Below are 25,064 nucleotides of genomic sequence, written 5' to 3' on the forward strand. Positions count from 1 at the left end.
TTGCATCTTTTTTGTTTTTCAATTTCAAATGTAACAGATTTTGACATTTTTGTTACATTTTTTGTACTAGTGGTTTTTTATTTTTGAGAACCTGCTGGTTTTGAATTCTCTTTTTTCCCTTTATTCTCCTCCTCAATATGAACCCAGGAGCCAACACAAAGAAAAGCGCAGATGATATAACCAGTAATGATCGTGGTGAAGATGAAGGTATTTTTTGTTTTTTCAAAGCCTGACCCTGATGCATGAACATAAACTTTTCAATTTTTGTTATAATAATAATGATTATTGTTATTGTTATTGCTGTTATTTCAACATGATTTTTAGTCCCTTATTTGCAGAAGCTCACATCAGTGTGCTTCTTTATTTTCTTCTTTAGAATTTACTTTGATTGTTTTTCTTTTTAAAATCTAAATTAGCATATAGATGAATGCAGTTCCTCCGTGACATAGGTGTAAAGTTTATTCCTAAATATGTGTGAAGTGAGTAACATAAATGTTATTTGAAACCACATATTTTTTCCCCTCTATTCTTTCTTAGGTTAAGAAAATGGAATTTAAAAACATGCATGTGCTCTTTTTCCTCCTACACATTTTGTAAATTCACTTGTTTGAAATTCATTAAAAACCTCACATATATATCCTTCCTTTTCACACATATATCCTTTCACTTCCACTGTTTCCCCAGTGCACATGCTGTACATTGATGCAGTGGAATTGTGCTTTGTCTTTTCTATTTTTATTTACTTATTTTCTTTCTCACAGGATGTGGTTTATTTCAGGACACAAAAATAAAGGAAGCTGTTGATGTTCCTTTATATTTTTTTTTCCTGTAATCAGCTAGCCTCTGAGACACATTCATTCTGACTCTGACCACATTCCCACTGAAATCAGTAACAATCATTTTCATTGACTTCTTTCAAAGCTGGATTGGGTTTCCTGAAAGGAAATGCTAGAAGTTCACAGTGAAGTACCCCAAAAAAGTTTCAGATGGAAACGCATTTTTTTTTCCTTGCCTTGAAACAACAAATCTATTTAGGATGCACCAAAATAGAAAGAAGTCATGAAATCTTCCTCTATTCTCACCCTTCTTTTTCATTAGTTACATTTTCAGTTTGTTTGACTTCATGTATTTATCAAATTAGGAAAAAAATATTTTCAAATTAAATGAGAAGATAACAGCCCTGGGTAGTTTATTGGTCTGGCTTCAAAGCAATATGTTTATTAATCCTCTCATGCTTGGCCGATCTGAAGTGTTATTCCATGTCTTTTTTCCTGTTTTCTCCTATCTGACATAATTTCAAATAACTTTGAAACATACGTCCTCTCTGTTTCCCTTCGAAACTTACACACTGCAGTGAGGATACTATCACCTCTTTTCCTGGGAGTTCAGGTCTATTGTAGCCACTCTGTCTATATATAAAATACCATAATAAAATACCATCCTATTTCTGTGTGACATATGCTTTTTTCAAATAATGGTATTATCATTTCTATACCAAATTCTGAAGTTAAAGCAAAGGACAAATAACAAGCAAAACCAAAATCACTTTAAAAATAAAGATAAATATTAGATTATGAATACGTTATTATTCAGCCTTTTTTAAAATTTATAAAATGTTAGGATTTCATTATTAACAAGGGTATCCACTTTAGATCTAAGCACATAAATCATTGAGCTAATTTCCTTTATGTTGAAGATAGTTACTTTCCCACTGAAGGGGAAGGGGAAACCTTCTATTGACTTCAGCAGTGAAAGATTCAACCCTGAGGTAGAGCTGGGTGATAAGAAAAGATTAAATACAAAAAAAATCTTGCCATGAGACTTTGGGGAGAGAAGGAAAAGGTAATTCAGCAACACAAATAATTCTGTTATTCAATTTCTTCTGCTTTCAGTTTTTTTGAGGGCTTAGCTGTGCATTCAGAAAAGAAGCACTTTTATGTACTTTGCTGAAAATGCTGATAATAAAAAACCAAACCAATAGATCCACTAGAATGCACCTCATTGCTTTAAATGATCTGTTTAATTGCTGTACTACTCTTATAATCGCAACAATTAAAAAGATCTTATCACACAAACTTTTGTTCTGCTGCTATAGTACAACATTTAAAATACAACATGTAAGTATGTATCCTTTCATGTAAAGGAAGCAGATTCAATGATAAGCTGTAAACTCTGACGAGTAGACAGGTGTAATTTGCAGCCTGGACATTCCTGAACTCAGCTGGAAATTTATGATATTTGAGGTAGTGTATACACATGAGTAAAGCAAAAGTGAGACATAGGAATATGACAGTCAAACTTTACCTTTAAGTATGCTCTAATTAGTTCCACATATATAGAACATTAAGTATCTGGTACCTCATTGCTGATCAACTTTTTGTGTTTCAAAGTATTTCCTAATAAGCCTGAGGGGAGGGAAGAGGTTTGGAAGGCTTTCAAACCCAGATCCCTCACCTGTAGCTATTTAGCTCTTTCAGCTTTTTCTTTGCCTGCCTCCCTTCTCCACTCTTCAATATATGCCTATCCAAAAGATTTTTTTTAAAACCTAGTTGAATAATCAGAGACTCTGGTTTTCCTTATATGTTGTGCTACATACATGAAAGAAGTGCTGATTCCATGAAGATACACTGAATTATTTGTAAAAGATTCCTATATCTAATGGCAGCTTGCTGAATTGCCCTCTACTTTATCAAGAAGCTTAGCCCCTCTTCCCCCTGTTTTTTAGAGAACAGAAGTTCTAGATTTAGGTATGCTGAACCATCTCTGGCATCAGGAGACTAACTTTTTTGATTAATCTGGTCTTAAATATACCCCAATCATTGATTAGCATATCTTTATAACTCACTATGAAATATGGAATATCAATTTAATTTAACTTTCTTTTAGAATTTTTTATTTTTTTCAATTTAATTTAACTTTCTTTTAGAAATAAATACCCAGCTGTTTACCTTTTTAAAAGTAGTCAGGAATTTTCTGTATATACAAAAGATCAGTGATACCATTAACTCAAGGCTGTTCTTTGAGGCTTAGCTGCTACCATGACTAGGAAAAGTGCAACACAAAAGATATAGTTTGATTTAAACACAAAAAATCTGGGCCATGAATTCACATAAATCCTCGCTGTTTGTTAACTCCTAGGCTGTTTAAAAGAAGGAATGTTTTCTTCTACCAGAACAGTTAGATTTTCTGATATTATCTCTTACTGACCTATATGGAATATTGTTTTAATAATTATGTCCCATGAGAAATGCGAAAGTATAGATCATTGCTATAATCTTATTATTAGATGCACACATATTTCTAAATTGGTATATATTTGAATCAGAGTATTCTCAAAACCCAAGATTTTTTATAATCTGATTTTTTAGGATTTAAGATATTTCTATTAAAATTCAATTTCTTGAAATACAGAATGCATTTCAAGCGTTCTGAGACCATTTCAGAGGAAACAGTATTTGAAATTTCAAATTATAAATATTAGTCTTGTAGGATGATCCTGAACTGTGTAACCTAGCTGGTTAAAGTGGTGGTGATATTGAAAACATAGGAAATAATGAAGACTATTTTTAGCATTGCTAAAAATTTCTAATGTCATTTTCCTTATGTTTTTATTACTTTATTTTGTTTTCCTTACTTGAATTTTTTCAGACATTCATGATCAGAACAGCAAGAAACCTGTTATGGTCTACATCCATGGGGGATCTTACATGGAGGGTACTGGAAATATGATTGATGGCAGCATTCTCGCAAGTTATGGAAATGTCATTGTTGTCACTATCAATTACAGACTGGGGGTTTTAGGTAAGTGACTCTTTTCTTCATTGAAATATTTACACAGAAATATTTGATTGCTGAATTTTTCCGTTGATCGATCATAGATATTTGTCTCAGTTTTGATTTTAAAACAGAACAATCTCAATGATGGATTTTGAATTCTGTCCATTTTTTATGGAAACTGGGCTAAACTACATATTTTTGACAGCTGCCTTCACCTTGGAGAGAAATGACTGGAAATGTCTAATGTTTTGAGTACTCATATCTTTTTTTTTAAATAATTTCTACTCTATGTTAAAAAAAAAAAATAGAAGAAAGTTAAGAATGAGTCCTCACAATTTGAAAACAGCTGGTAACGGCAAGAAGAAGGAAAATGTTACTATTTATCTGTGTTTATTATTTTTTTGTGCAAACTGGTTTTTAGAGATACATACAAAAAATAAAAGGCCATATACACTGATGGAATTTGCAGGTAATATGCAATTGAGAGTCTTCAAGGAGTACAGTGACATTATCTTCAAAAATATAAGGAGCTCCATAATAATGAATTATAATACTGATGGAAATCAATATTTCTGTCTTTAAAACTGAAAAAAGAGCTGCATCTTTATAAATGACATTATAAAGATACCTGTGTTACCATTAGACTGAATAATGAAATAACCTTAGATCCATGACAACAGATCAAAAATCTTTGCTGCCTTCTCTGTGATTCCAGTTCCTGGCTGTTAGCGTGTACCAAACTTTCATCCAAAATAAGGTTAATTTATTTATTGAAGTTCTGCTTTTCCATAGAAAAACAAAATTTTATAAATTTGCAGATAATGGCAGACATTGGAAATATTTGTTACCTTAATGAAAAAGCTTATAGTTTGTATAGAATAGCATACAGACTGCTCAAATGGTCATATTTCTGGCATTTTAAATACATAAGGTAAGGTACAATAATTTTGTTTGTGTGTCTTTTTACAAGGGTTTTTGATCTTTTTTTCTTAATAACAAAGCTGATCTATATTCATGGCGTGTACTATTTTGGAACACAGAAGACTTCTTTTGCTGAGCTACCTGTTCCTGCACTTCAACAACTTTATAGTTCATCAGAGTACTGAATTGTCCCTGATTTTGAGTCTTCTTTAAATACAAAAGACCATTTTTTCCATTATGCAAACAGATTTAAATGTAAAGCCAGAAATATAAAAAGATATCTTCATATATTTATGTGTGCAGTCTTGGTACTCAGAAACACCCAAACAAAAAAAAAGAGACAAAAAAGGAAGAACTCAAGACACAAGAAAATGAATTGTTGTTTTTTTTGTTGTCAAGCAATGTGTATACCCAGAAACTTGGTAGTAGTTATTTATCTGTAAAAAAGGTTATTCAATGGATCTCTTTAAGCGGTTTTCTCTTGATTTCTAAAAACTAGCATTGTTGAAGGATACAGATGAGTGTAAACCACTATAAGTGGTTTAAAATGTTTCATTGTCCCTCTGTATTTTATAAATCTAAAGGGAAAGTGCAATATTTGCATTGGTGAACTCCTATTTTATGTATTTACATTGAAAAAAAACAAAATAGAAGAAAGAGTCAGAATGCTATTTTTTTTTAATTGTGGCATTCAGGAAAAATGGCACAATACAGAGACATTTATATGAGAAACAGAAGAGTAATAATTGCCAGGATTTTAAATGGATTAGGAAAAATACAATGTTATATTTGATATTAAATATTGCTTTCTCAACAGTGGCAAATGTAACTTTTGAGACTCTAGGGAATTTATTCTTTATTACAAGTTTATGTTTGAATTGGAAAAAGAGAAGATACTCAGAAAATGTGTACACACTTAAAAATCAGAGGAATTGAGTTTTATGAACATATTTATGTTTTTTCTTCCGGGGTGAAATGTAAATGTGATCATTGAGAACTCATTAGGTTCTCCCTGGACATTGGAAGATATTAGGCATATTCTATGTATTTTTGACTTGCTTCATAAGTAAAAAGAATGAAAAAAAGCAAACACAAATTTCTTCAGAGAAACAACCATGTGGAAAACAAACATGACTATTCATAAGAGTAAAAAAAAGTAGTGTCATTATTATGACATACAGTTTGAAAATTGACAATATTTGTATCCATTTCTTCTAGTCTGGGTTATTGAAGGTCATATTTCTGTAAATCTGGTGTGTTTCAATGGCATTTGATTTGTAAGTGCATGCACAAAGTCACATACAAAGCTGTTGTTAATGACAACATTAACAATGAGATGTGTAAATCTATCACTATTATCTCACCCTGTAATGAAGGACTATACATCAAATTGATCACAGTGCTGAATTGCTGGAAATGGTAAAGTCCTTTGGAAAATTCACTTGGATGGACATGAATACTGGATCTTATAATCTCCATAAATGTTAATACTGTTCTTGAGGCACATAAAATTATTTTTCTTTCCATCTATAGTGCGTCATTATTAGCAGTAGATAGAAAATTAGGAGGGCCTAGATAGTCACTGGACAATCTTAGACATACAAATCATAGAAAAATAGAATGGTTTGGGTTGAAAAGGACCTTCCAAGACCATCCAGTCCAACCCTGATGCCATGGGAAGGGACATCTATTACATCAGGTTGCTCAAAGCTCCATCCAACCTGACCTTGAACACTTCCAACGATGGGGCATCCACAATTTCTCTAGGCAACCTGTTCCAGTACCTCCCCCCCCATACTAAAAAATTTCTTTTGCCCCCCTGTCTGTTACCATAGGCCTGGTTAAAAGTTTCTCCATCTTTCATATAAGCAACCTTTGTATATTGAAAGGCCCCAATAAAGTTTCCTAGGAGCATTTTCTTCTCCAGGTTGAACTGTCCCAATTCAGCTTTTCTGACCATTTTTGTGGCCCTCCTTTGGACCTACTTTAACAGGTCCATGGCTTTCTTGTGCTGGAGACCCCAGAGCTGGATGCAGCACTCCAGGTGGGGTCTTACAAGACCACAGTAGACTAGGGACAGAATCACGTCCTCCAACCTGGCCACATTGCTTTTGATGCAGCCCAGGATGTGATTAGCTTTCTGGGCTGCAAGCGCATATTGCTGTCTCTTGTCCAGTATTTTCATCCGCTATTATCCCCAAGCCCTCTCATTCATCCCTGGTCTGTAAAATACTGGATTTTTTCCAGTGCAGGTACAGGACCTTGCACTTGGCCTTGTTGATCTTCTTGAGGTTCCCACTGGTCCACTTTCCAAGCCTTTCGAAGTCCTCCTGCATGGCATCCCTTCCTTCTAGCACATCAAGTGCAATTCTCATCTTTGTGATGTCCACACACTTCCTGATGGTGCACTTAATCCCACTATCTATGTCCTTAAGGAAGGTATTAAATAGTGTTGGTCCCAGTAATAACCTTAAGGGACACCACTGGTTGTTGGTTTCCACTTGGATATTTAGCCGTTGACTGCAACTTTTGAGTACAGGGCCATTCAGCCAGTTCCATATCCATCTAACAGTCCATCCATCAAACTCATATTTTTTCAATTTATTGTCAAAAATGTTATGGGGGATCTTATCAAATTTCTTAAAAACATCTAGGCAGATAACATCATTTGGTCTTCGCTTGCCACTGATGGAGTCACATTATTTTACGTGGCCTCTTATTATTGTAGATTAGCCAGACATGATTTGCCCTTGGTGAAGCCATGATGCTGTCTATAGTTCCATTTCTGTCTTGCATATGCTTCAGTGTAACTTCCATGAGGATCAGTTCTGTGATCTTATTGGACACGGAGGGCAACCTGACTGGTCAGTACTTCCCAGGGTCCTCCTAATTACGGTTTTTAAAGCAGATGTGATATCCCTCAGTCACAGGCCTTCCTCTGATTACCTGGATTTTCAAATATGGTGGAAATGGGCTTAGGGTCTACATTTGTTATTTTCCCTCAAGAACCTGGGATGTATTTTATTGGGTCCTATGGACTTCTGTATGCTCATGTTCCTCAGATGGTCTGAAAACTGATCTACTACAATGGTGGGAACTTAATTCCCCCAGTCTCTGCCTGGAGGTTTGGGGGATTTGACAGATGTAAGAAGAGACATTACCAGTGAAAACTGACGAGCAAAAAAATTTTTAGTACCTCGATCTTCTCCATGGCATTTTTCACTAGTTCTTTTGTCTTATTTATTGTGGGAAGTACATCTTCCTTTTCTGAGCAACACATCTGTAAAAGTCCTCCTAGTCAGTCTTCATATTCCTTGCCAAATTCAGCTCCAACGGTGCCTTAGCTTTTCTGATCCCATCCCTACATATCTGGATAGCATCTTTATCTTCTTCCTAGGACATATGTCCCTGATTCCATTGCTCCAAAGTATGGCTACAATTGAGAAACAGGAAATTCTGGTGTAAAGTTAATGAAAAGACAGACATCTGCGTCAGAAAACCCCTTATTTTAATGTAGCTATAACATCGTGACATTCAGGGTTATAAAACATTTAAACTGAATGATAGGGCCAAAGGGCTTCATCTGTATCTTTTCTCCTTTCATCTGGCTAAAATATGTCTTTAGATTGTACACTGATCAATATTTATCTGTAACTAAAATACTCCCTGTCTTAGAGGACTGCAGAGATGTTCTGGGAATAATTTCCTCATCTCGCTCTTTCTCTCTCAGTAGCACCATGACAAAATAGCAGACAGATGGGCCCAGGACTTTCCAACTTCTAATTATCTCTCTCTTTCCTTTGAATTCTAGAACTTCCTGTAATTTCTAGATCCCCAAGAATGCATGCAGCGATAATATGGGTTGTTATTTAGAAGGCCATATTTTTCCTTTGAGCATAAATATCCATTTATCGAAATGCATTCAATGGATAAGATCCTTTTGGGGCAAAACAATAAAAATATTTACATTTTCCTACTACTTATTGTAGTGGGCACTGTTTGAGAAGTGGAGTGCTGTTGTCCTGTGTTTAATTACTTGTGTACTTCAAGGCTTGTGAGGATCCTGGCTCTGCCCAGCTAGGAAACTGCTGTTTTTACTCATACCTCACCACAGTGATGACTGAAGATGCTACTGGAGCTAGAGAAGATTGCTAAATTGTCCTAGTGTGAGGCAGTGCTCCTGTATATTGAAAATTTCAATACTGTAAAACACAGAAGACCCATCCCACACCATATGCTTTGAGCATTGTGTAGGATGACAGTACTTTTCTGTTATACATTTGAGTTTTTCAAAATCTGAGTTTAATTTTCAAAATTCCAAAGCTATTTACAGAGTTATTTAACAGAAATAGTAGAAATTCATCAGAGCAGGAGGGAAAGTAGATATCCTAATTAAAATTATGTTCTAGTATTACAAAAAATTGAATGGTTTGAATGACCTGACTAAGTCAATCCAGATACTGCTCAATTCCTCTTTATTATCTACCTTCTTAATCTTTGTGGATATGCTTTTAGAAGTAGCAACATCTTTCAAATACAGCTATAAGCACTCTTTTAGTGCTTTTTTCAGTATTATGTTGGCAGGAAAAATACAAAGGAGGGATTTATGTTTAGTATTGTTTTACAGAGACATGAATCAGCAGTCTCCTGGTGAGATTTCAATATGCTGAATCTCTGTTTAGATTGTGTAACAGCAAAAAGTAAATCTGACAACCCACCCTCCCAAAAAAAAAAAAAAAAAGCAAACCAAAACCAAAACAAAACCTCAAAACAATAAAATCAAAGCCCTATAATATTTTTCTATGCAGTTAAATTTAATCACGGTGTTACACATTTTGAAGAGAAGCTTAAGCAATCTTCAAAAAAGTTACCATATTCAAAGAGGAATGTTCTTGTGTGAGCTATTAAAGAAAAAAACAGAGATGATTTCTAGAAATATGAATCAGGCATTTGGAAGCCAGAATCTTATTTCAGAAAAATGGGAAATGCAAAACCTGAGATGAATTCTAGAAATACGAATGAGGTATTTTGGAAGGCAGAGCTAAATGAAACATCTACTGCAGTAAAATGAGACACGCTAAGAGTTCAGAATGGTAAAATTGACTTAGCATTTCTGAGACCCCTTGCAATTTAACATTTTCTTCCTCTTAGAATTCCAAATCATGCAGATAAGAATAGACTGTCTCTCATCTATCTGTCTTTTTCACAATAAGCATCCCGTTTAAGTACTCTCTCTGAAAAGGCTGGACTCCCTTTTAGTAGAAATTATATCCACATGCAATTATAGTCTCTATAAGTAATCATATTAGGCAGTGGAATATAAATCAATTTTACAAGGAAGCTCCATAAATCTTTAAGTTATGAGAATTTTAGCTTGTTTTATTTCACTGACTAACTGTTGTGCAAGTTAAAACACTAAAAAAGTGCATGTTGTGAATGAGCTGCTTAGGATTTGACTATTATAAGTCCCAACTGAGCTACATTCTTTTCTATTCTATTCTATTCTATTCTATTCTATTCTATCCTGTTCAGCAGTAATCAAATCAAGCAAGCAGTATATGACCTGATGGGCCAGATTCTTGTGTACAAGACTCTATAAGACGTTGAACTTTATCTTCAATAGTGTCATTGTTGAACAGAATTACTCTGTATTTTAAATTTTGATATGCAGATATCTGTTCCCTTTGTGCCTCTGGACAGCCCTTCTCTACCTCCAGTGTGTATGATTCCACTAGTACAAGAAACTTAAAGGTGGTCTCCTGGTAGAAAAGGCCAGAGGTAATACAACATGGGAATGACCCAGGAGCTGGAGTGGGTTAAGTAAATAAATTTCATGCTTACACAGAAAGGAGGTTTATTTAGACTCATTAAACTTATTGTGACTGTTTCCATTGCTGAAGCCAATACAAACTTCACTACATTGCCTCACGCTTCGTGACATTGCCTCACTTATGCTTCATGCAGATTTCCTGTCCAGTTTGGTCCCTGGTATTCTCAGTTGGCTAATAATTGTGTCAGCTAATGTCAGTTTTCATAGCTGATTTTCTAGTTTGGTGTAACTCCTAAATTCCCAGAATGACACCTGTTAATCCCACTGCTATCAACATATTTTTGTAGACATTGCAATTTGATCTTTAATTCTTTTTTTGTTTGTTTTTCATAAACCTTATGTTTTTCTCATATTTTAAATCTATTATTACAGTCACAAAAATTGTATTTGTGCAAATGCAGCTCATAAGGTCTGTCCATATACCACTGGGTTGAGACTATTCCAATTCAAATATCAGAAGCAACAAATACTTAAGTTACAGTGTCATAAGAAGGTATGTGTACACTCATAGAGTTTCTAAAATTAGGTTTATTGATTGTTTAAATGTAATTGTTAAAAGTGGAATTTAGCAACAAACTTTTGACAGAAAGTTCCATTTACCTACATGCAACAAAATCCACTTTCTCCAGAACTGATGGATTGACCCAGTTGACTAAGCTAGTAGGGAATGGTCTTATAAAATAATTTTTATCATAGCCTATATAGTAAAACAGAACAAAAAACCAAAAAAAGCTACAAGAAAATGTAAAAGGACCTTTTAGGCCTGATCTGTGAGCCAGTTATTCACCAATCCATGATGTGTTTATCCAGCTGTGTGCTGGATATTTTATCCAGAAAGATACTGTGATAGAAATACTTTTAATACTATTATGAAGATTCTGACTGAATAAAAGAAATTCATGTTAAATCTACCATTTTGTAGAAGTTAATATTTTATACAGAAATTAGAATTAAAGAAAAAGAAGTAAAGTGTAATTTAACGTAACCACCCCTTGGAAATGAGCCTCTTAACATAATCAGAATGGCAGAAGTGTGTGTGTAAGGTAAATGTCATTACGTTACTCACAAGGAGACAGGGGAGCATCTTGCCGTAGTTAAAAGAGTTAAAAGTTGCATGATTGCACCAGCTCTTGGAAGGATAGCACAAAACAAATGTATTTTTTCCTGAATTATTTCATACTTCCCATGTAATTCCTTTCAATTACAGCCTGGCAGACAATGAAGGATCAAAATATGTTTGCTGCTTTACAATACCTATTCACACTGTATATGAATATACAGTATAGAGAGCTAAAGACATGCTTCCAGTGTGGTTTTGGAGTTTCCATTTTTGAACAGACAGACTTTATCTTTGCTTTAATAGGTTCAAAAACCTCTGTAAAGTATCTTAGAATATTGAATGAATAAAGCTTTTCTGGTGATGGATGTTAAGTGCATCCTTCAATAGATATCTGTAGGTAAAGGTTATCAGCTAAGAAAGGCCATCCATTTTCATCTTTTCACTTCTGCTTTCTAATTGAAAGTTATGATTTCCATTTAGGAAACCAAAATAATGTGTTCTTTTGGCTTTCACTAGTGCCAAGTCTCTTGCAATAGCACTTGTTCATTTAAAGCTTACATTAAGAGAATGCATAGCAGTACAGGATGTAATAAAATTACTGTTGAAAAACTGAGAAGGAAAAAATATTTTAAGAATTTTCCATTTTTCTCCTCCCCATTTTTCACACCATCTGTGGATTGTATTATGTATCTTTCCTAAAATAAAGTATCCCCACTTTGGGGTCTGGGAAAAGGTAAAATAAATAGTTATACTTCAGAAGAATTTAAGAGAAAGGAATAAAACCAGAAGGTACCTAAGTTTCTTCACTCATACAATCTTAATTTGCATAAAGTCAGATCTTAGACATGTAAAGAAACAAAACCAATCTCTGTAAGTGTAATGAATGAGTTTATACTTAAATTTCTGCTAGAAATGTTAAATCAATGTTTAACATTTACTTAGGTGTGTGACTCTTTTTGAAACAATTTTTTAAGTATGATTTTTCACATTTCACTTGTGTTCCATATAAAACAAGTTATGTCTGACTGTAAATATTTGTGCTCTTTGAAAATATTTCCACATTTTAAAAGCAAGTAGGTACCTAACTGCCTTATGTCTCTGTTATGATCTCACCCATAATGACTAGTTAAGTTTCTATCAGAAGGTATTTCAGCCAAATAAAAAGGTAACAAATAATACATTGATTTACAGAGAATGTCTAGCCCACAACCAAGTACCACATTGAGACTAATTAATCATGAAAAATAATTAATGCCTTTATACTTTCAGTGGGATTGTATTAGTCTCCAGCAAGACATAATCAGTGAAACTTTTCTTCTGTTGCGAATCTTTCAAGGAGAAATACTGTAATCAAAGCTTTATGTTTTTGATACAGATGACTTAGTTACTATAAACTTCTAGGAGATTTGCCTGTAAAGCTTCTTAACGTCTGTATCATTTTCTTTTTATCAAAAAATACAGACAGGACTCCTGTTTCTTGGACAGAGGGGTAACAAGCCAAGCCAGCAACCAAAAAAATCTTACACTTTCTACATGTCATTTTTATTTTACTGGGGGAAGTAGGAGCAATCAAACACACATTCTGCCCTATATTGTTAATTGTTTTTAATCAAGGACTTGGATTAGTCCTTGATAAAAATACAAGGAATTCAATTCTGAATATCCTTGAATAAAGGGTAGCTTACAGATGTTGTACTCCCAAAATAGAAGAGAGAAGAAGCTATGACTCATAAGGTCCTAATTTCATCTTTACTTTTCCCTTGCTCTTGGGAGAAATTACATTGCTTCAATTGATGACTTTTCAAAGAAGCAAAAGATTTCTCTTTTCTTTTTTGTTAATGTGGATTACAGATTGACAAAAAAAGTTTGTTTTTTTCATAGCAGTAGAGTGAAAGGAGAATAATTACTTTTTTATTTACAACCACAACCAGGAGCTCATTGCACTTTGTATCTGCTTATAAGTATGCGCATGGTCTCTACAATGCTAGACTCAAGATTGTTTTGTTCTGAAATGCTCTTATCTTCACTTTCAAATGTTGTAAATCTGTTTTAAAGAAAAAAAACATTTCAATCACTTATCTTGGTGCATGGAAGTTTCTGCTGTTTTTCAGAAGTGCAGAATTTAAATTATTTGGTGATTTTATGAGGAAAGCAAAATGAGGCCTTTGTGAAAAACCTATCCTCTCATATATTTGAGCCCTGACACCAGCTTTGATGCTGTCCTCTGGATGGATTCAAGGACTTTGACATTATTCTTAAGTCATGGGGCCCAAAACTGTACAGTACTCACGGTGAGGCTGAATAAGGTGGGATAACTGTCCAGTTTGAGCAGCTGGTGATACACCCCAGATGAGGTTTGCCCTCTTGGCTGCCCAGGCACCCTGCTGACTCCTGCTAAGCCTGCTGCTGACCAGCATCCCCAGCTCCCTTTCTGCAGGGCTGCTCTCCAGCTAATCTTCTCCCAATATATATCTTCATTTTTTCCTGTGATTCTAGTCAAGGCTCAATTGAAATGCAAGTTAATTTTACTGACACCTTTATAGTGCCTACTGAAGCCAGCTAGTCATGCCTGTGGCTGATAAGAGGGAATAAAATCCAGCTAGCCTTCTACTTTTCAACAAATATAATTAAGTTTTCAATAAGTTTTATCTCTTAGGCACCTTTAAAAATCTAAAAAAAAAAAAAACCAACTATCTAAGCAATGTTTATATTAAAAATACTTTGCCTCCCTTATAACCTTCATAGAGCATATGTACATGGACAACACTTATGAGACAATATCCCAGAGATTTACTTCAAATACAGTCTTCTGAAAGAGAAACTTTATGGGGAAGGAAAAAAATCCATTTTGCATGCCTGCTAAAATAACACAGACCTTGAACTACTATTTCCTCTTCATAACTGCATTCGATATATTCAATAACCTATGGGACAAACTTTTCTAACATTCATGATGAAATCCTCCTGCTGTTTAAATCAATAGGACTTTTGCCTTTCAATTTAAGGTATCCAGTTTTCACCTTCAGATTGTTTTCCTTAAAACACAATATCTTCTCTTACTGCAGAGAAGATCTTCCTTTTATTTTAATAACTTGAATCAGTCATTTGCAAAGATCATAACAGGAAGAAAATCACTCCAACAAAGAAGTATATCAGTCTGGTAATCAGTTAGCTATATAGCTGAATCATCCAGGACAAATTGCCTGCATCTTGGTATCTGCAAAAAGATGGTACCTAAAAGGAGAATATATTAAAATTCTCATATCTGGAAACACCTTCTATGTCATCTCAATGAAGAGGAATTAAATTTAGAAACATAAAAAGACCAGTCACCACAGAAGTTCTAAATTGGTGACATTTTACCCTTTCCACATTTTAATTTTTTTTTCCAAAGGCAGTACTCAGGTTGCATGACTTTGATATACCCTGCCTAAGGGAAACGAAATTGATGTCTTAGGGAAATAATATATAGAGAGATCCTGCTTTAGAAATTCTAATGAATCACCGATGCAATTTTCTATTTATAAGAAGAAGTAAATAGAAGACAAGGTCAGAAAAATCATATAGTCATAGATTCATAGAATGGCCTGGGTTGGAAGGCACCTTAAAGATCATTTAGTTCCAACCCCTCTGCCACAGGCAGGGACACCTCCCACTAGACCAGATTACTCAGAGCCCCATCCAACCTGACCTTGAACACTGCCAGGGAAGGGGCATTCACAGCCTCTCTGGGCAACCTGTTCCAGTCCTTCACCACCCTCAGTAAAGAATTTTTTTCTAATATCTAATCTAAACCTACTCTCAGTTTGAAAGTGTTCCCACCTGTCCTGTCACTTCATTCTCTTGTAACAGTGCCTCTCTGTCTTTCTTGTGGACAGCTATTAGGTCAGTCTGAAGCCTTCCCTTTCCCAGGATGAATAATCCAAATTCTCTTAGCTTTTCCTGATAGGAAAGGTGTTCCATCCCTCTGATCAACTTTGCAGCCCTCCTCTGGATTCACTCCCAACAGGTCAATGTCCTTCCTGTGCTGGGGATTCCAGGTGGGGTGTCACCAGAGACCAGAGTATAGGGACAAAACCACCTCCCTCAGCTTGCTGGTCATGCTTCTTTTGATGCAGCCAAGGATATTATTTGCTTTCTGGGATGCAAGCACACATTTTTGGGTCGTGTCCAGTCTCTCACCTACCAGCATCCCCAAATTCTTCTTGGCAGAGCAGAGAAAATAGGAACTAGTGATGTTGTCAAATACAGTTTGACGTATTTACAATTTAATATATTTTATTTAGGAAAGAACTGAACATCTTCCCTTTTTTGGTAAAAGGAAACATGCTTACTGTTGCTAATAGGAAAAACAAAGCTGCATAAAAAAATTCTGAGCAGGGTCTTTGGTTAATCACACTGATCACTACCACATAGCATTGGTTAAAAATGTGATTTAAACAGACAGGTTTAGAGAAAGTTCCTGTACTGAAGAGTACAATAGCAAAAGTTAGACTCAGCATGTATCTAAGCAAATTGTGATTTTCTGACTTTCCATGTTTTTAATTTGTAAAGGACATCTGCAGGATGGTCTTGAACTATACCAGCATTCAAAAAACTACATCCAATTCAGTGTGCTGTAAGTTTGTATTCTAAATGATTGTTTTACATTTTTCCTGGTTTATGTTTCTTGATATTTCCCTGAAATAGAATAATCAATCAAAATCAATCAAAATCACTTATGACATCCTGCATGTGGCAAGTCTGACCGGCAGATGTTAAACAAATTTGGTTATGTTGCCTGTAAGCAACTACCTGTACTTTAGCAATTGAGACATTTTACAAAATTTACAAAACATGCCAAAACATTGGTTTAAGAACTGTAGGCAGTTTTTCCATGCAAATTGAATCCTGAATACATAGATTCTTTTAAAGGGTAGGAAGTTGCACTGTTCTCTCATGCCCAGGCATGCAAGAAAATAGTTTGGAATAAAGTATATGGGAGATGTACTGAAAGTGCTGTCAAAACTTCAGCTTTCAAAAAAAAAATATAAAGGAAGCAGTGCTTGTAGATAAAAATTAATTTTTAGTTTTCTTGAATACATTGTGAGCCAAAGTTTAGGGGGAAACTCAGAATTTTGAACATTAGACACCTCAAAACTTATTGCATATTTGCTTCTATTGTTTTGCAGAGGTTCTGAGATGGAATACTATTAAATGTCTTCAAATAGAGTTTACTCTTCAAGACAAAAAAGTGTTTAAAGTGGTTTATTTAAGCAAAACTCTTAACTTTGTGCATCACTCAGGGGATTAGGAATCAGACTACATCATCTTAGATAAAGCTGTTTACTGAGCTTCCTCACAGCGATATGTGTGTACTCATGTAGAAAGTGAGCAGACGTAGTGAAGTAGCAAGAGGTGATAACTTCATAGACATTCAGAAGATCAGTGGGGAATTCAAGTGTCATTCTTTGAATGCTGGGCTAGTACATTCTGTAATAAGTAATGACTATTTGAAAACAGCTGCTATAGAAACCTTCTACATGATCAACACAAAAGATATGGACAGAGTCAATTCCCTTTGAAAAAAAGGATTTCAATATGTTGTGGTTTCATCCAGCCAGCTACTGAGTCCCTGTCAGCCACTCACTCACTCCTGTACCTGTAAGAGGAGGGAGAGAACAGGAAGGGTAAAAGACAGAAAACTCATGGGTTTAGATAACGACAGTTTAATAGGAAGCCACACACACAAGCAAAGCAAAACAAGGAATCAATTCAGTGCTTCCCATGGACAGGCAGGTGTTCAGCCTTCTCCAGGAGAGCAGGGACCCATTATATGTTGCAGTTATTTGGGAAGACAAATGCCATCATTCTAAATGTCCTTCCCCTTCCTCCTTCTTTCCTCCTTCTTTCATCCACTTTATATACTTATCATGATGTCATATGATTTGGAATATCCCTTTGTTCAGTTGGGGTCACCTGTCCTGGCTCTGCCTCCTCCCAGTCCCCCGTGCACCCCCAACTTCCACCCCAGTGTGGCAGTAGAAAAAGCAGGAAAGGCCTTGGCTCTGCGTAACTACCACTCAGCAATAACAAAAACATCTCTATATTATCAATGCTTGTTCAGCACAAATCCAAACCACAGCCCCATACCAGCCACTGTGAAGAAAATTCACTCTATCCTAGTCAAAACCAACACATATATTTATTTTGGTTTTAATTAATGTATCCATAGGTGACCTTTTATACCATATGGGATTATTTAATTCAGCAGGAAATTAGTTTAAGAGGTTTTCAATTTTTGCCAAGCAAAGAAAATATACTCTTTTAATACAAATGGAAATATTTTAATCTTTCTCTGCCTTTCTCCCATCCTTTTCAGTTACTAAACAGAAAACTAAGTATTTTCTTGAATCTACATAGTTTCTTGTTCAAATTGTTATGTATAAAACGGGTGCTTATCTGACTCCGAAATTTTTTTTTTACAAAATTAGTAAGAAATAGATAAATATTGCCTCTTTTAAATAATAAGCCTTTATTACTTTAAACAATCATACATTTTTTAAATTAAGAAAATACAAGTTTTGGAGAAATTGCAGGTGTGAATCATGCCATTTCTTAATGAATGTCCTCTGATGTATATAAAAGCAAATGGCTTTAGGAAAATATAGACTAGTTAAAAAAGGAACCTAACTTCTTTATATCTCTTGTGATCCTAAATTGTGGCATCTTTTAAATTTTTATCTTTCAAAATAAGATAATATTGCTAAGCAGAATGTATGGTTTGCAGATACAGTGATTATTAAAATACTGGCCTTTAAAATAATGATGATTCTAATAGCCAAGATAACAGAGAAGAATGGAAGAACTATTGAGTGGAATGTTAATTTCTTCCTATGCTACTTTTAGACTTTTTTTTTCAGTTTTACACAGTTCCCTAATTTTTGCTACAGTTGAAATAAGGTCAAACATTTCTAAGAGCAGCTGTTACAAGAAATTTCTTCTTGCATGGATGTTTCCCTAGGGCACTGACTCTTTTCTTTCCTGTAAAATAGATTTCCTCCTTAAACTAGCACTTTAAGTATTGAAGCATCTAAGACTAGTGCAAAGATAACAATTTGTTATCTTGTAAAACCAAGAAATTACTGAATCCCAACAACTATTCTATTTGGAATTAACCAAAATGATGAGTACTTAAGGAATTTATTTAACACTATTCACTGTTTTGCTCGGGGGAAAAAAACCCCACAAAAATGCTTCCTCCAGCCTGAAGTGTAAGATTGAGGTCTTGTGTAAAGTCAAAACTCCTGATTCTCAATTCTTTCAACAATAGCAATTTCAAATAGTAATTGCTCTGTCCATATTATTTTTTATTGTTGCTGTATTCATCTTTAATTAGAGTTATAGCTTGGTCATGGCTTTTTCTGGAAATTTCAGATCATATTAAGTGTTTGCTGACTTTGAAAGCCCTGAAACAACCTTTGATCACTGAATTTTTCCTTCTCCCATTTCTCTTTTAATGATAGATAAGGACACAGGATAGGAATCTGGGAGAACTTGCCTTGAACTGTGTGATGAATAAATCAGAGGTAAAGTTCTTTCCTTTAATCCGTTCTAGAAAACATGCAGCTCTGGACTGAGGGAAAGCATTTCACAGATCTGATTTAGAGCAGTTTCTGCAGATCATAGTTGTAGACTTCAGCAAACTCATCTGATGCCATGAAGATTTTTGCCTTTTCTTTTATACCCCTGTTATACCTTTTTACAACTTCTGTATTCCTAGTGCTTTTTCCCTACATTCTTGGACTTGTTTGTTAAGCTAAGAGACTAAACATTTTAGAAGCTTCATAGCTAGGGATCAGTGTGCCCCAGACCCCAAAGTCCTCTCCAGAACACATTCTGTAAACCAAGATAGAACCATCCAGGGGAAGATTCCTTGGGGAGGGGGGGCTCACTTGAGCCTCTCATTGGGGAATCTTTGATAGATATGCTAATTAGTAAAGCCTATAATGTTATACCCAATGTTGGGGGGTGGAAAAGGAGAGACACGGGCACAGAGATAGATTCGGTGGGGTGCATCTCGATGCATATGACCTGGACGTGTACACCTAAGGATCCTTAAAATAAATACCAAGGTAAAATCCCTTTTCCCCTTCTAACCATGTATGACTCTTGATTTTAAGACCAGGAAAAGGCATTAGTCCATTTTACTTATGGCTGCATAAGCATAAGAACTGGCATATGCAAGAGAATAGGAACGGTGTTTGCAGCCTGAAGTTTAGAAAAACCATCAAAGGAATAGATCAGAGTCCCATTCTCAGATGCTTCCAATATAATAAATATAAATTTCTAAAAACTGTGCAACCCATGTTTGTGGAAAGGTAGTTCTTTGACACAGAAGTGAGCTGAAATGTGTTCATCAGATTCTTTGGTCATCTGCTGCTTCTATGACTTTTTCTGAAAGATACTGGTGTAACTTTGTCATATTTCTTATGTCTTCTAATGGTGCCAGGTAGGTTGTGCACATCCCTGAAAAGGTGCTTACTCAAATGCAATCAAAATGACCATGGATGTAAAGCTTGCAGAAAATGAAAAGATATCCTTGAAACAGTTTGATTTCTTTTTCTGTAGACTTGACTATGCCTTACTTTATTTCAGTGCATATATTTACTCTGTGTAGTGTTTTCAAAGTAATACTCAGACCATGTTAAATAGTGGATATACCAGTTGCAGTGCAAAACAAAAAAGAAAATTTAAAAAGTTGCAGATATTTTCATCCATTAGCTCCTCTTGGTGTATTCTACCTCCTATGCCACATAAAGCGGTAATCTTTGACCCATTGATGCAGGGACATGAAATGTCATATTTCCTTAAGTTGATCACTTTCATGCATTCCTCCTATTTATACCATGTATCTTTGTTCTTCCTGATAACCTAGGAATCACATTCAAATCCTCTTAGACAGAACTGACTGTTTTATATATGTGAGCATCAAACGTTTCTTGAATACTGCCTAAGGACAAAAGGGCTGAAGGTTACCTTTGACATGGTTTCAAGGTCTGATTGCACATTGTGCCATAATCATTTTCTGAAGCTCGCTGTGTTTTTTGCACATGGAGTGGCTGGACAGTTATGTTCAACACGATGATTGGCTTCTGACAATAGGAGAATTACAAATAAAGTGGGAAAGAGCAAACTTGAATGCCAGGAGCAGAGCAAATACTCAGATGCCAGGTAAAGAAAATGCAGACACCACCAAATCTGAACTAGGTAACCATCATGTTGAATAGAATCTGAATTTGGTCATGAGGCTTAAGATGAAAGGACCTCCAATTGTTAGTTATTAAGTATTTATACTTTTTAAACTTATTTTTTAATATCATGCCCTTTAAGTTACTATGCATATTGCCTCCTATTTGGTTTTTTTGTAACTGCTTAATTATTTAAAACCTCAGTGCTTTTATATGACAGAGGCTGAGCAACAAGAATATCTGAATGGAAGCTCTAAGTGTACACTGAAGGGAGGGCTAAAAATCTGTGATAGAGGTATTGTGCATGTGGCTATCACTAAGTTGACATCTAACTTGCCCAGTAAAAGACCTTGTGATGTGATTGACAACCACGTGTGTTTAGAAAATAGTCTGATCTGGAAACCATAGTTTGTGCCAAGAACAAAGAGCCCATTAAAAATAAATAAATACTATTTTCTTTCAAAACAGCTTTCTTAAAGGAAGGAATAAATAAATAACAACACATTATACATGCATATATTTTCTTCTGTATTAACTTTTCTAAAATAATGCCTGTACTAGTGTTTAGTTATGTTTGAGAGATTTCTTTATTTTCCGTTGTCTAATTACATTGTTTTAAATGGTACTTATATTTTTTTTTAAAATCATCTCTTCTGAATTCTCCTGAACATTTTTCAGATAAGAATATTAAAACTAAATCTAGGTATTGTGTAAGCAAGTTCTAGGTGTTGCACGAATGTGGAAAATGGAATTTTTATGTATGCTTCTCAGTAGTAATATTTTTTCTTGAGTGATTCTAATCCTTATCTACCCAGTTTGTTGGGCTCAAATTTCACTTCTTTATTTCTCTGCCTACCTTCTGTATGCAGATAGATATGTAATTTTTACAAATACCACGGTCATTATTTTGGAATCGACTGAAATAACATACATTTATTTACTCATAGAGAAGAAAGTCTTGTCAAAGACCTTGAAAACCAATAGAGGAAAAATAATTGCCTGTTTCTGAAGAGCAGTGTCTCATGCAGGGAGAATCAGTACATTCCTCAGTGGTATTAGCAAGTAGACTTATTGATGAAAACCAGTTCTATATACTGCCTGGTGTACAAAAGATCAGTGCATTAACATATGTTAATCATTTTAAAATGCATTCTAAGCACATTCTGAATAGTTCTGCATTTTTTTGCCATAAACTACCTTATCTTCTGAATTTTGGGAAGTTTATTTTTTTTTCCCGTGTAAATGCTAACACAAAGTTGAAGGATCAAACTGCACATTTTTTGGGGGGGAAGAAGTAGGGATTTCGGTGGTGCCTTTAGAAGACAGAACTTTTTTATAGTCATGGAACAGAGAAACAAAAACTATTGCAGCTGTGTTTATACCAAGTCCTGACTATTCAAAGTAGTGGTTCGTGATGCTTGAATAAGAACTTGATACACGCTCGTTTGTTCATTAATGTCTTCGTGATCAAATTGAAGAGAATTGCGTCTAAATACAGTGAAGAAATGTCCTTTTCAAAATCTCTATATATTTAATGTATTGAATTGATACATTAGATTCTGGTCTAATGTTTATTGAGCCTTACTTACTGAGTGCAGATTATGTCCTAAAATCTAATCCAAGCCTTCAAACGCAACAAACTACACTAAATAGTTACCAGTGAGAACACATGCTATATAAACACAAAGAGAAAAGTTGGTTATTTGAGTCTTCTTCAGTGCTATGAATATTGACTGTGGTTGCTTGAATATTACAGCTTAAAAAGAAAGAAGTAAAATGACATGTTTCTTACAATTTTCCTTCATTTAGTAGAAAATATAATTTATCCCTTTATCTTGCCCTGAAGAATGTACTCTGTTGTGTATCCAAGATGCTTTATTCACATAGATAACCACATGAGCTGATCTCCATGCTAGCCAAGAAGAGTGAAGGATTGGTCATATCTCACTGAGTGGAACTAACAGCAGAAGAGTAATCTAACATAATCCAAGGAGAAGTGCATGTTAAAGATACTTAATGGCACCTTGTACTTTAAAATAAAGGAGATGGTAGATGTGAATGAACTATGGCTGAGGTCTTGGGTCTCACAACTGAAGTTAGGAACAACACTACATGGAAGAGGTTGCTGACAGGACAGAGGACAGGTGAGTTATAGGTGGGTCCTGAGCCCTTAAATGGCTGCTGAGTAAATAGAAAAACTCTGAAACATCCTTTTTTATTTTTACTTTCTCTATGGATATACCTAAGGTTCTAGTAGAAAATCTTTCTATTCTTTATGTCTCCCAAAGGGTTGAAGTATGAACAATAGTACTCCCATAAAATGAGAGCTGTTGGTGTTTCCAAGAACATGAATCATGATTCATTTTTAGATGCCTTTTATGGCTTTCAGCAGCTTTATAGCCAGGGGCTGACTGGAAAACAGTGAGGGTGTGAAGTAAGCAGAAGCCTTTTCTCAGCGGGCTCTGTAATAAGTAAGTATTTAGCAAGGAAAAGAGACTCCTTCAGGGAGTGCTCCAGAGCAGGAGCCTGGTTCAGGTGAAGTTTCCTCTAGGAGAGCTCTCAAATCTCACTGACTGTACTAGGAAAACAAAAAAGACTATGTTCCTTACAGAAATACTTAAATTTATTTGATTCACTTAAAAAGAAATCAAGCACCCTTCTTTTAAAAAGTTCTTTAAAAGATAACTTAATATTTTGTTTCTTTGGGGTTCCTTTGTATGGGTTTTTTAGTGGGTTTGTTTTGTTGGGGGTTTTTGTAAGAGCTAAGAATTGTTTAAGTGAGGGAGAAGGATTATGCATAAAAATGCAGTGAAAGATACTGCCAACATTTATATGGGCTTGTGTATTTCTCTTGCAGCTATGCTGGGTACAAACCACTAAAAAAGAATGGAGACAACAGAAAATATAGTGTGATAATTGCAGAAAAATATTTTAAATTAGTAACTGGAAGCAAAACTCCTGTCCAAAAAATAATGACTTGGTCTAAAATACACTGAACTTCTGAGATTGTATTATATTATTTTATTTCTTTTAAATACTAAAAAATGTCAACAGCTCTATAACAACTTAATCAAAAGGAAAAGAATGGTGCCACACAGAAGTTAGAACTGACTGTTGGGCTTGGCAGGGCCCAAGAAATGTTTGGTATTGTAGACACAAGAATATACATAAGGAAAATTGTTCTCTTTTTCTCTCCAAGGCTGTTTCATAGTCAGCTATGTCAGAGAATATGACTAGATGATCTACACATAAAGATATAAAGCTTTTCTTTTCAAAATTATAGGCTCAATAAGCAAATAAATTAATTTGTCACCTGGTTCTGTAAGGTGCTGAGCAGTTGGCTCTGATCCAGCAAAATGTTTCCCATCTACTTCAGTCTCATTAACATCTATATCCGTAAAATAAATGCTGGGAATTCACTGTTAGAAAAAAAGGAAAAAAAACCCAAACCTATACAGCCTCTAATTCCACTGATGCAATTATGGAAGATTCATTCATCCAGAGAGCCATTTTAGTGTTTTGTAAAGATCTACTTTTAAACCTGCAAGGGATTGCTGCAAAATTGAGTTGAAACAACTTTTCAATTCACTTTTTTTTTTCATGTAGGTCGGTTGATATTTTTTGTCATTGCATACTTCCTTCTTTTTTAGTTGGTGTTATCAGAAATTGGCCTGCTTTTACCTAATGTTTTGAAAGATCACTCTATTAAAAAGTTATACAGCATCTATGTATTATCACTGTTTTATTGAAAGATGTAAACATGAAACATAAAATCTTTTTTGACGTATCCTTTGATTCTTTGATTTAGAATATTTGTCTGGTTCAAGTCTATTTAGACTCATGATATGAAAGGGTCAAAAAGGAAGGCCTAAGTCTCTAAAGGTCAAGTAGCCCTAAATAAAAAAAATATTTTTATATTTTCAATGCTTGGGAACATGAATGGTTATAGAAAAAACAGAAGCTGAAAAATATACTGAGTAAGCAAACCACTGAATAAAACTAACCACCTCCAGCCCCGAGCAAGCTTAAACTCACAGCAGTTGCTTTCTTTACTGCAAACAAGACAGGTTGTGAGAAAGAACAGAAAGAAAGAATCACCACAAAACCTAAGATTAATTGGAGGTTGAGGGGCTTGGTGGAATGTCACCTCCTTACCTACCTGTTGCTCTGAGATACAATACAGGCAGGTTTTGGATAAAGATCTGAGAACCCAAATCTCTTGGGAGACCTCAGAAGCCAGGCAATG

At 34.9% G+C, this 25,064-nt stretch overlaps 1 protein-coding gene across 2 annotated transcripts in view; it reads left to right on the forward strand.

Moving 5' to 3' along the window:
* The window catches only part of NLGN4X (neuroligin 4 X-linked), a 174,796-nt gene that overhangs the window by 97,228 nt on the left and 52,504 nt on the right, over window positions 1–25,064 (forward strand). The window contains exons 4-5 of one of the 2 annotated variants that reach the window (XM_042038328.1): window positions 148–207; window positions 3,649–3,801. In XM_042038328.1, coding sequence (XP_041894262.1) covers window positions 148–207; window positions 3,649–3,801 — 213 coding nt within the window. The remainder of the gene's footprint in view (window positions 1–147; window positions 208–3,648; window positions 3,802–25,064) is intronic. The other variant, XM_042038336.1, reaches the window with a different exon arrangement.

This window comes from Corvus kubaryi, unplaced genomic scaffold (assembly GCF_017639235.1).
Source record: "Corvus kubaryi isolate FWS band 111438036 unplaced genomic scaffold, C.kubaryi_AGA036_p1.0 133, whole genome shotgun sequence".
Lineage (NCBI taxonomy): Eukaryota > Metazoa > Chordata > Aves > Passeriformes > Corvidae > Corvus > Corvus kubaryi.